This window comes from Cinclus cinclus, chromosome 1, assembly GCF_963662255.1.
Source record: "Cinclus cinclus chromosome 1, bCinCin1.1, whole genome shotgun sequence".
Taxonomy (NCBI): Eukaryota; Metazoa; Chordata; class Aves; order Passeriformes; family Cinclidae; genus Cinclus; species Cinclus cinclus.
This window is the reverse complement of record NC_085046.1, coordinates 62,925,837-62,938,510: the sequence shown is the minus strand read 5'-3', so window position 1 is coordinate 62,938,510 and position 12,674 is coordinate 62,925,837. Positions and strand designations below refer to the sequence as shown.

Here is a 12,674-nt window from a genome sequence, read left to right as displayed (position 1 = left end):
ATAAGCTTTAATCTGAGTTAATCAAGTCTCATCAGCAGAACACTCCAGCAATTCTGACATTGGTGGTGTAGCAATTTATGGATCTCTGGCAGTACCAGATCATCCCCATTAGCTACAAAGATACTTCCAGACTAATACTTAAAGCTGCTCTTTTTTCACATGCTTCCTGTATTCCTTAAAGGAATAGAATAAAAGCTCTGCGTATCATTTGACACAAATTAATTTTACTCCTTCCATCTGCTTTTTCAATGCCTGCAATTTTATTTCGTGTACCTGTGTCAAGAATGGTGGAGTGTGTGCAGTAGCAGTAACTGTTCTTTGCATATTGTGTATAAATCAGGCCAAACAGAATTTTTCTGCAAACCTTTTATAAGAGGTCAGTACATGTTGCTGTCAAAGTTAGCATCTCCTCACTGACACTTGTCTGTTAGGATTGTTCATTTCCCATGAATGCAGTTGAAGATGTACAATTTTACTGCATGGCAAGCACATCTACTAATTCTGTATTTTTTATAGCATCTGAGCGTTTTGTGTTTGCAAAATACAAACATCTATAAGATTTTTAAATATATCTATAAGACTTTTTTAATTTCTTAGTTAAATTGAAATTCTAGTGATGATAATGATGTAGTAATAATAATAATAATGTTGATTGAGGAGGGGTTATTAGCCAACTTTGCTGTATTGCTAAAATAAAAATAATCTTTATCCCAGAAATAACTATTTTTAGGTGCATGCTTTTGGGGAACTAAATTAAATAATACAATTACACTTTACTGAAGCCAGGTTAGAGTGTTGTTTTCTCAGACACTTTTCAAGCTATTGGGGCATCAACTGGATCAGACTTTAGTGTTTCAAAAAGGGCATGATGATAGAAGGCTGGGTCTGAAGATGTTGTTTATAAGTGGAAATCTGTATTGGAATTGGATTATTTTGATGTGGAATTTTCAAATATTCTTGTAACTGAAATAACTGCAGTTGTTTTTTGCCATTTCTGTTCTGCTCAGGATAAGATGCAAATTCTGAGCAGCAGTTAATGCAGAAAACCATGTTAGCAGATTTATCTAAAGGATACATAAAATCCAGTATCAGTACTGCCCTCTGTAATGTCCACCCTTTTTATTTCCTGTTTGCAGTATCAACATAAAATAGGCAATATGGTAAAATCTTTGTATAGAGCTGTATCTTCAAAAATGTTTGAAATAGGATATACTAAGTTAAACACACTTGTATTAGGTGGCTTTTTCTAAATGACAATAGAAAAAGCAAGAAGTACAGCTTCTTTTCTAGCCTATTTTGGGATTGTTTTCAGTTCCATTAGGACAAAGCTAATGCCACACTTATTTTCTATTAAATCTTATTTTGAAGGTTAATTGGAACTTGTTATGCATTAAAACAATTCCCCTCTGTGGAGAGGAATTTCTCACTGAATGATGTAATCAAGATAAATTTTCTGTCATTTTTCTCACCTGGTCTCTCCCAAATTATATTACATTGAAAATATGTCCAAAGAGATAGAATTCTGTTATATTTTGGGCATGCTACATTTTGAATATGTCAGTTAATAGCTTCTATTAGAAGTAAGTTTTATTTAAAAAGCAGAAGTTATTTTCTTGTATTTCTGGACTTATTTTAATTACTTGCATTCAAGCACACAGTAGCAAGCAGAGCAAGGCTGAACAATTCTATGGTGCTCTCAGCATGTGTTCTGAAACCTAATACAAAATCGTATTGCCTTTTAATAGTGTCTAATATAAAGATAAATGCTAGACATATCTGTAGGCCATATGATTAAATATTTATGTCTATATTAAGAAATACTGAGAAGCTTTTTATTTATTTATAATTTTGTATCTTTTCAAGTCATATTCTAGAACCAAGGTCCTACAGTCTATTCAGCTCTCAGAAAAGCTCCTAAAGGGCACGAGAGCTAAATCAGAGAAGCAGAACTCTATCTTATTTGATAAAGCTACCAAAAACTTCCTCTACTACCAAAGAGGAGAATGTCTAACCTTTCCCTGAATAGTAGTAAGGTCATGAGTTCTGTTGTGAAATATATATTAACTAGAGTAGATCGCTTACTGGTTTCAGAGTCATAAAGGAAAAGCCATTGGCAGTGAGAAAACTGCAAGGGAAAATGCCTAAACAGCCCAAGTAAGCAGGCTGTGAAAGAATTAAAAATAATTTTTAAGGAATTAATTATATTTAACTAGCATATTTGCAGAATTAAATGTTACCATTTTAGATACAAATTTTAAGCCATGTCTTTTTACTTCACAATTTAATCTAATTAAGCCACTTTAAATCAAGACAGCTGATAAAAGCTCTGATCCTTTGTCCTTTATTAGTTTTATTCTCAAACAGCTACAAAGCAACCCACAACCGTATGTCACATTGAGCAGTCACTTGGCATCTTACTATATAAATAGCTCATGAATCCTATATGAGGGAAAATTTCTTCTTAAGAAATATTGGAAGAGGTTTTGGTTTTGCCTACAAGACTAAATAATAAAACATTTTTTTTCTATACCACTCTTGTTGGATTCATACCAATACTGTAGTAGCCTGTAGCTAGAAAGTAAATAATTGAGAATAGTAGGGTTTCAATAAGGGATTTACTGTGTATTCACACCATTTTCCACTACTACCTGACACATAATGTTAGTAACTGGAATAACAAAAAAGTATTGCAAATTATATTGTTAATAGGAAATGAAGTCTGATGATACTGAGTATGTACAGGCAAAGGATGCAAAAAGTACCCTAAGAGCCTGTGTCGAGCACTGAATTAAGTGAACCCTGTTACATCAAAATCTCCCTGCTTACTTAACAGGATGGGCAGGAGGAATAATAATTTTAAAAAGATTGTTTGGTGTTTTTTTTCCTAGGAGATGGCACATTAACATTACATGACGTCTCATACTAAATTAATAGAGACCCATGAATTCCACTTCAAATACGAAAAACTATAATTTTCTGTGTTTTGCATTTTTGTGACATTATTGCAGAGGATTGAGAGAGATCAAACAAACACTCTAAATATTGTAACAATAACTTCTGATAGGAATGCTTCTCTTTTATATTAGTCTCAGCAGTCAATATTACACAACATTTTGCTGTATATGTTGAGGGGTTTCTCTTTCACGCATAGTTATTGGAGGAATAACCTCATTACCTATGCTGTTGAAAACTAAGTTTTTGTGAAAAGAATGGAGGCATTTTTCATAGCAGTTTATGGAGCTGACCATAAGCCAAGCATGGATCAGTACATCACATTCTGTAACTCCTGTGCAAAGTCTCTCATTAATTGGAGTTGACAGGGAAATGCCCATTGTTAAAACTCATCCACTGTTAGCAGAAATGTAGCATGAAACAGGTTGAACATGTGATAGCTGCTGGCACTTTGAACGTTGTCTATTGAAATGTCAGATTAGTAAAGCAGTTTGGGGTGGGTTTTTTTTTTGTTTGTTTTTTTTTTTTGCATTGTGCTCAGGACAAGCTGGAAAAATCTAATGCGATGGTCATTTCCTGCTGAGTCAGAATGCAGCAAAGTTACAACATGAATGCAGTGGCCCACAGGAGATGGTTGCTTTCTGGTCTGTGCTGGAGAAGAGACTGCACTATGTCTGGAAAAGTAGAAATGATCAATGAGCTTCTGTGACATTTGTGAAGGGAAGTATTTCAATATGTTCTTACAACTCTTCTTTCAGAGCACAATTTATCGCTTCCGATGCTCTGCCTTTAGGTTGGGTTTTTTTTAGTGAATTGCTAACATTTGTGAATATGTGGTTGCTAGAAGAGATAGCACTTCAGAGTGTTTAGCACATAATATTGAAAGAGGCTTAAAATCAACAACAGATCCGTAAAGATAACTGGATTATGTTACAGAAATAATTTTAGTAAATGAGATTTACCCAATATATTTCTCTGAACAGAAATCTCAACATATGGCTATTTCTATCCAAACTAGAGAAGTTGGACTCCTTCCTCTCAGAAAAAATAGACTGAAAAGTCTCCCAGCTGTATTCCTGCTCTACTAATTTTGTTTCCCTCCTTTCTACCAGTTTTTGCCCATGTGGAGAAGAAAAGGCAATTCTTGTGCTCCCTGCAAGTAAACCTTTGCAAGAAGTTCTTTTTTGTGGAAAGTAAGTTTCTCTGTATTTATTTATATTTTTCCCTTCTCTTTTTTCCTGAACATGCTCATCTTGTATTTAAAGGAAACTTTTAAAGCCTTTGAAAATATCACATGTTGAGTAGGTCCATGGATGATATCTTATGGAAGTTGCTGAGCTCATATATTCATTTTAGGTTATATATTAAATATTGGCCAATTCCCTTCATAGGAAAAAAAAAAAAGTGTGAGATGAATGATAAAACGTTGGTTTGATGAGCTGGGCAAAGATGATCTTCCGTTAGGGAAGAGAGGCACAAGTTTCCAATCTACTTTTCCCTGTCAGCATGACTGAGCTCCAGTATTAAGAGTTTCATCTACAAGTAATTGCTTCTGGCCTCTCATAAGAACACTTTGTCTACACAGTGTTTGATAGATGAGTGCAAAGAAGGGCCATAACATGTTGCACAGCCCTTTCACCTTTCTTTGCATGCCTGGGAAGAAAGTCTGCAGCTCCAGAGCAGTGATTAGTACAAAACCAGTCAATGGCCAATGGCCTGTTTGGGCTCATCATCCACTGCACTCTGTCTGGCCGTGTGTGGGGTCATACATAAGAGCTTGCTTTTATTGATTCAGTCCAGTCCTGTGGGTCACCTCCTCTAGCCTCTAGGGAGGTTATTCCCCCTGATTCTGGTCTGCCCGCCAGCAGTTACATGGAGCACTGTAGGGACTGCTTGTGTCTTCTACCATCCAGAAGATGCCTCCTCAGCTTTTGTCCCTTTGTAATAGAAGTTTCAACTAGAGAAGTTCATAATGTACAGGACAGATGGTACTGGGATAGAAAGAGAGGGAGTCAGAGCTCGAGCAGCAACAGGAATGATGGATTCACTCCTACGGTGCTTAGTCAGGACTCTTACAAAAGGCAAGTTCTTGTCACAGGATAACAGATGTGCTTGTTCTTGAATAAATTGCAGTGGATACTGTCATCATTGGATGTGTCTAGTAGTTTATATTTTGTTCAGAAAGCTGCTGTGTGCTACATAATACTTGCGGGAATGAAATGTTCTGCAATTGCTTTGTGTTGATCCCATCAGAAAGATTCTGTGGAAGGCAGGATAGCAGAAGGACTCTAGGTCTTGTAAAAATTAATTCATATGTTAAATGAAAGAATTATTATCTAGGAGAGCTGTTTATCTACATAAACAATTGTCAGCCTGATTCTTTATTCAGTAAGAGATAAAGCTTTTCAAACAGATTACATAGAATGAGTTCAAGATAGCAAAATGTTGAATCACAGAATAATTTGTTTTAGAAAGAATCTCCAGGAAAATCCAGTTCCCTTTGCTCAAAGCTGGGCTCAGTTCCAGGGTAGAGCAGCCTGACCAGAGTTGTATCTAGTCAAGAATATCTGTAAGGTTGCAGATTTCATTTACATTTGTATTGACACGTGTTCAGGGTTTGAATACCTTGTGTAATACTTTTTTTTTCTGATCTGTAATTGAAATTTTCCTAGTTATAACTTGTGTCTCTTGGTATCAAACAAGCAGGTGAGATGAGTCTAGGTTCAGGTGGTAAACTGAACATAAATAGCAGTTTAAAATCATGGCAAATACAAGAATTAATAAAAACACAGTGCTTTAAAATTAGGCGTGGGACTTCACTTTGATCTTCCAGTCACTACAAGTTTCGTACTTGTGAAAGAGGTTAGATTTATCATGACTGGCCCTGGATTTCAAGATCAGGAAAAACATGCAGGTTGCAGTTCAATATTTAAAACAGACCAAATATTAATGGAGCACATAATAGGGACATACCATCCTGTGGCATCATTTAAAAAAGTGTCTCAAAGAGGAGGATAAAACATGAACGTATAGACACAATCTCTTTTTTCCCCCTGCATAATATTACTTTTAACACTCAGCAAGTAGAAGTATGTGAATTGTGACATTTTTGGTGAGGCAGCAGGATTCAGAGGGACAGTAGTTAATCTCTTCCTTTCTTTAATTCCTTATCCTGCCTGCTTCCAGTAAATGCTCATCTGGGAAGCATGTAAGAGACCAGCTAGATAATCTTTGCTATAGAGCAGAATTTGCGGGAAGGAGTAGCAGGAGTAGCTGGCCATATTTCTCAAGAAATGTTTAATTTTCCCAAGAAATATGAGTAATTTGAAGCCAAATTTCTTTAAGAGCCTCAGTTTCTATATATTTTTAATAAGTCCCTGATCAGAGAACTTTTTAGTGTATGTGATGTATATAATAGCAGGGCAGCATTAATTAAACCCAAAAAGGTGGCAGTTTTCAGGAGAGAAAGAAAAAGAGCAGAAAAGTGGATATTGAGAAGGAAAAATTTCCATAGCAAATCAGGAAAGCAATAAAGAGAGAGGAAGCATCTAATACCACCATAGCGCTGAGAAGGTAAAAAATGATTGAAAGGCATTAATAGGAACTAGTGATTAAATTTTAATTTTCAAAGGAAAATATGTATAAATAACAAATAGTAATAAGAAGTATTCACACTAAAACATGTAAAGAAAAATCCAACATCTAAAGTTAGCCAAAGAAAAAACAATCAATAATGTTTTATTATAGATGGACTTTTTTTGGAGACTTTGTGGAGTGAGAAAGACAATGAAAGTCACTCTTTCTTGTACAGTACATTATATTTTTAAAAGAGTTTGAAAAAATTATAGAATAGCTCATGACACAAACTACAGTAGGTGGATCACTCTGCTTTGGAAATTGAGCTAATGATCCCAGTTTAGCATCTGGGACATTGCTAGTCCCAAAGACGTGTTATTCCTTGTATTAATGTCAAATTTTGGCAATTAAAGGTGGTAAAATCAGGAAAATACATTCAGTTAGAAAACTGGTTCAGGGAGAGGTGATCCATGTCCGGATAGAATTGGACAGAAAGTGGGTTGGGTTTTGTCAAAAGTCTGGAAATACTAATTAGAAGGATAAATAGTAAAATATCAAGGTTTTTCAAGTTGGAAGTTTTCAGAGAAAGGTCATACTTTTCCATGAGAAGCAGGCACATAATTTAAAGTATTTTTGATTAATCAGGAATCCAGTTTTATGTTGTAGGACAACATTTGCCAGAAGATTACTAACAGTACCTTGTTAGTAATCCTAATTCACCTCAGGTACAGAAGGTAAATGATCCTCAAGATGTGAAAGTCCAAAATAATCACTTTTTTATTTGGCTTCTTAATTTTACAGCAGTTCTTTGCTTTCCTGTAGGCTGGCATTTCACTTTTCTTGGTCCATTTTGTGGTTTGTTCATCCTTTGGAAAGTTAGCATCTCGTGACATTTATATCAGCCTAAAAGGCATTTAGAAGACGGTATTTGGAATGAAATAAAAAGAGTTGTAGAAATTAATGAGGATCACACAGTGTAACAAAGGATAAAGGATAAATTTTAAGTTCTGTGAAAGATGTCCTTTTTGTATCTTAGAAGATGTCTAGCTTGTACAGTTTGAAAATTGTGGATGGTCTTATGTTTGCTTTGCCTGATGCAACATGCCACAAATATATCCAGAGTACAAGTAAAAAAAAAAAAACAACAAGGCAGAGATAAAGATAAAACCTTTAGAGCACTAAGGACATAAACTGGGAGAGGCAGGAAAGGAGTTATTGAAGCAATTGAAGGGGAAGAGAGCCACGTGTGTAACAATTCTTAGAGAAATATGTGTGGTTTTTTCACTATGTTGTCATGTTTTTATCTTTACTGCATTGTCTGATGTTTGCATCTTTGTTTAAAAATTCTGGGGGTGAGTTTTCCAAACTATGTTGCTTATAGAAGTTATATATCCATCTCTCTCATATTTCTCCATCTTCTGCTAGATATGCAGAAATGGAAAAATACTTAAAGCACTGTAACAACAAGAAGCCCATGAAAGAGACTTCACTGATGGTTGGCAGGTAAAATGTTTTAACAGAAGGAGCACATTGCTTAAAAGAATTGCTTCCTGCCTTGTCCTCAAAAAAATAGAACAAAAAACTGAATGCTAGGCGTGAGTAGTAACTTCCCAATGGAAAGGGAAAGAAATCACATATTTACTAAAACAAATAGTCAAGAAATAAGTTTATCGAAATAGGCCACTTTTCCATAATCAGTGTGCCTGATACTTATTGATAAGGCAAGAGGCAGCTGCACACAAGAGCTGACTTTGCCCATTATTTGACTGTGGCCAATTCCTTGCTACTCTAGCAATGAAGGCATGAATTTGAAAACCTGCAAAATGCAGTTCTGCCCTCATTTCTGTAAGCAAGCATGTGCCTAAATCTGGAAGAGGTTTTTTATCTTCTGGCATATAAAAACTGGTTTTGTAAATCCTGGTGATTATTGATCCTCAGAGCACATACTCCTGGTTAATGCTTTGTTTATAATACATGCACTGTTTCCTGAAATCAAATTACAAAATATGATATTTGTTTAAGTGAGGCAGGTGTGTCTGGTGGCAAAACCACTGCACAGTGACAGTGCAGCGAGGCAAGCGTGCCACGGACCTCTCCTTAGCTGAGGTGTGAAACAGCTGCCACAGCCGTGACACCCTTGAAAACAAGAGCATCTGGTGTATGCCCTTGGAAGGCACATTAGCCTTCACCCCAGCAGCCACATACTGAAGGAGACATTTGTTGCAAGCTAAAGAACACTTGTTTTTGTATGTATTGGTATGTCCAGCAGCTGGGCAGAGAAAAGGAAATGTGTTGCTCCACAAACAGAAAAATTAACAAATCCTAATCCAGATTATTCCTAGGTCCCCACATAACTCTTTGCAATAACCCTGGACCTCTTTCATACCCATTCCACTCCCCAAAACTTTTTTATTTCCCCAGAGTATCGCCAGCTTCCCCCTGGGTTGCCCTCCTCTCTGGCTCAGCTGCAGGCAGCATGCTGCCCATTCAGAGCAGAGGTTGGGATGTGCTGACCACCCATTGCTCTCCAAGAAAAATGTTACTCATTATAAATACCCCTCCTCTACCCAATCACTAGTGTTCATTTCTTTTTAGCAAATTAATTATCTTCAGTGTGGCCCCTCTGCTGATTAGTTCGAAATTGGACAGCAGGTTCACAAGTTACCAGGAAAGACCAAAAGCTCCAGGTGTCAAGCCTCATTTCCTTGGGAAACCAGAGTTTAAATAAATGGTCATAGATCAGTGATTAGATTGCAGCTTCTGCTGAGAACTTCATGGGCTAAGCCACTCAGAACTTCAACTCTAAAATAAAACCATGCAGCATAATGCTAAGTTTCATAACATGACTTATATAGGCCTCGTAAACCACAGGAAAAAGCTACCTTAGAGGCAGTTTTAGCAAAGGAAGCTGAGCTTATAAAAAGTAGGACTGTGTATTTAATTTGCTAAAGCCTTCCCTCTCCATTTTCCTCTCTCCCTTTCTCTTTTGTGTTCCATTTCCCCTTTTGTTTCCTGTTTTTGCATTTGCTTTCAACAAAAAATCCACTTTGGCTTTTCCAGATGGATGCCTGGCTCAGAGTAAAGGACATGCAGTGCACAATCCCTAGGAGAAGCTGAAAATGGATGATGTCTACTGATGCTTTTCGATGATGTCACCTCATCTTTTTCTGTTTGAGATGGGTGATAGGAAAATGTTCTAAAATAAGACTGAGCAACCTGTTCATCCCTTGACTTCTCTTTCCCCAAGTCTAAAACCATCTGAAGAAATGACCACTCAACTACCAGAGGAGTCCGTGGAGACCCAGAGCTCAGATGAGCTTGAGTGCAAGATCTGTTACAACCGCTACAACCTGCGACAGAGAAAACCAAAAGTGCTGGAGTGCTGTCACAGAGTGTGTGCCAAATGCCTTTGCAAGATCATAGACTTCGGTGATTCCCCACAAGGAGTCATAGTGTGCCCATTTTGCAGGTTTGAAACGTGCCTGCCAGATGATGAGGTTAGTAGTCTTCCTGATGACAACAACATCCTTCTGAATTTAGCTTGTGGGGGAAAGGGAAAGAAGTGCCTACCAGACAACCCAACAGAACTGCTGCTGACTCCCAAAAGGCTGGCGTCTCTGGTTAGCCCTTCTCACACCTCTTCAAATTGCCTGGTTATAACAATCATGGAAGTACAAAGAGAAAGTCCCCAGACTCTGAACTCAACCCCCGTGGTAGAATTTTACAGGCCTACGAGTTTTGACTCTGTTGCAACTGTGTCTCACAACTGGACAGTGTGGAACTGCACATCTTTGCTCTTCCAGACCTCGATTCGGGTGCTAGTGTGGTTGCTAGGGTTGCTGTACTTTAGCTCCTTGCCTTTAGGGATTTATTTACTGGTATCCAAGAAAGTTACCCTTGGGGTTGTCTTTGTAAGCCTTGTTCCTTCGAGCCTTGTTATTCTCATGATTTATGGCTTTTGCCAGTGTGTTTGCCATGAAGTTCTAGACTGCATGTCATCTTGATAACAAATAGAGTAAAATAAGGTGAATTACCAGATGTGTAGCATAGTTTATTTATCCTGCTTTTGTATTCTTTGTATTCTTATTTATTCTTATTGTCCATCCCACTAAATGGAAGCAGTGGCCCTAGTTACATGGTCCCTTTTTTCCAACTGAATTTGATCCTCCTCACCCTGAGCTTTTTTTGAGCTAAGAATTGAAAATAAAATTTATATTTTTAATTTGAAGGGCTGAATTTTAGAAAGGGATAAAGCAAAATTGCCAAACTTGGTGCCTGCTGCTGCTGTCACTGTTCAAATGAGTAGGACTTTGCTTTGTATAGGCTTGATCAAATCAGTTCAGGCTGTAGGATTCACCCAAGAAAAAATTACTGTAGCAGACACCTTCCAGATGCAAGTATTGCATCCCTTCACCCAAAGCATCTCATGCTCTGAAATATCTGTTATTTATAATCCATCATCATTTATAGCAAATTAAATCACTTTATTAGTTAATATCATAAGAAGAATAAAACATACTACCAATTTTTTAATTCTTCTTATAGCAAAAATACTTGTGGGAGGCCAACTTTTTTTTTTAATGTTAAAAACTTGTCTCCAGAACACTTTCCCCAAAGAGAAGACCATTTTTTTCTTGTCAGACAGTTGCAGCTCACTATGAAATTTTCTGCTAATGAGTACTTCTGGGGACCTAGCCATGTGTTTGCTGTTCTCCAGGTGCACTTATTTCAGTGTACACACCTTAGGCTTCCCTTTGAGGCTTCAGAGCTCTGCAGATTTCTCTAGCTATGTTCTTTTATGCTTACCCTCCCTCCCAGCATTTCCACCACCACTAGTGACATTTCCAAGCCCCCAGTCCTTCCTAATGGATGACCAACCTCATGCACATGTACTTGGTGGTACTGTGCTGGAGAATTTGGCTTATGTGACTTTACCTCTCAAGACAGACTTTTATTCCTAACAATTAGGAAACAGATCTTCAATCACTAACTCAAATTCAAGGAAAAAAAATCTGAAATGGTTAACCTGGGTTTTGTTTATTTGGCTTTCTGGGTTTGGAGTTTTGTTTGTTTGTTTGTTTGTTTGTTTGTTTTTGTTCTGAGTTCACAGAATGAGCATTGTAAGGAGATACTGTGACTTTGTGAAGGTTTCTGTTTAAGGCATAGTCCTTCAAAATGTTTAATACTCTGAACTCCCCCTGTCACTGCTGTGAGTTGATGGCAATCTAGATGTGGCAATAAGCATGTCTCCATTAGTGGAGCTCAGAGGAATTACTGATACTTTACCATTCCATAAATAGAACCAGGTCCTGTAAGACTTGCTTGTATGTTGCATGGTTTAGGCTGCTTCTTGATCTCCTGGAAGAACACAAAAAAAGTAATACTTAATTTTCAAATGTATAACTAGATCTAGCAACACCACAGCTGCAAACTGGTTTTCTTGTGCACAGGAGGGTGTAGTTGAGCAGTGCAAGCCTGGTTTTTGGGTCTGGCACGAGATTTAGTCATTTCAGAGCAGTGTAAAAGGGAGAAGGGTTTGTTGCATGGGAACCGAATGTACGGGCTAACATTATACTCTTAGAGAAAACAGACTTTCATAAGAGTGAAACAATGACAGTGGGAAAAGCAGAGCCTGTCAAGAGGACTTGAACTTAAGTTGGTTCAACTTTGTAGATGACACAGGTGCTATCTGAAGTTTTATTTCTATTGCAAACAGAGAAAGTGTGGAATTGCAAAGGTACTGCTTTTCTTGACACTCATTTTATAATAGTGTGTATATATGTGTGTGTGTGTACATATAGACACATATGTAAGAAGAAACCTTACAGCTAAATTCTAGTTTTCAAGTGTATGGAGTTATGGAGCTACGTGTTGAATGATTAAAGGAAATGTTTCAGACTTTTCTGTAGTGACAATAATTATAACTAAAATATTTTCAGAATTCCTAGAAAATACTGTTCCTAAGTAATTGTTTTTAATGTTTGTGGTAAAGCACATGCAATTAGAAGAGGAATCATCTCCAGTCAAGGTTTGACTCATCTATGAACTCATAAATTTTACGTATCCAGCAACAATCATGTCAAAAGAAAGAAAAACAGAAACCTATGTGGTTTTATAGAACTTCATAACTTTTGGAAAGATGTATT

General features: G+C 37.0%; 1 protein-coding gene across 1 annotated transcript; it reads left to right on the top strand.

Moving 5' to 3' along the window:
* Positions 1 to 9,794: 9,794 nt before the first annotated feature.
* Positions 9,795 to 10,532, top strand: RNF182 (ring finger protein 182). The gene has a single exon (XM_062498792.1). It carries the CDS (start codon positions 9,795 to 9,797, stop codon positions 10,530 to 10,532), a length of 738 nt encoding a protein of 245 aa, XP_062354776.1.
* Positions 10,533 to 12,674: the final 2,142 nt, after the last annotated feature.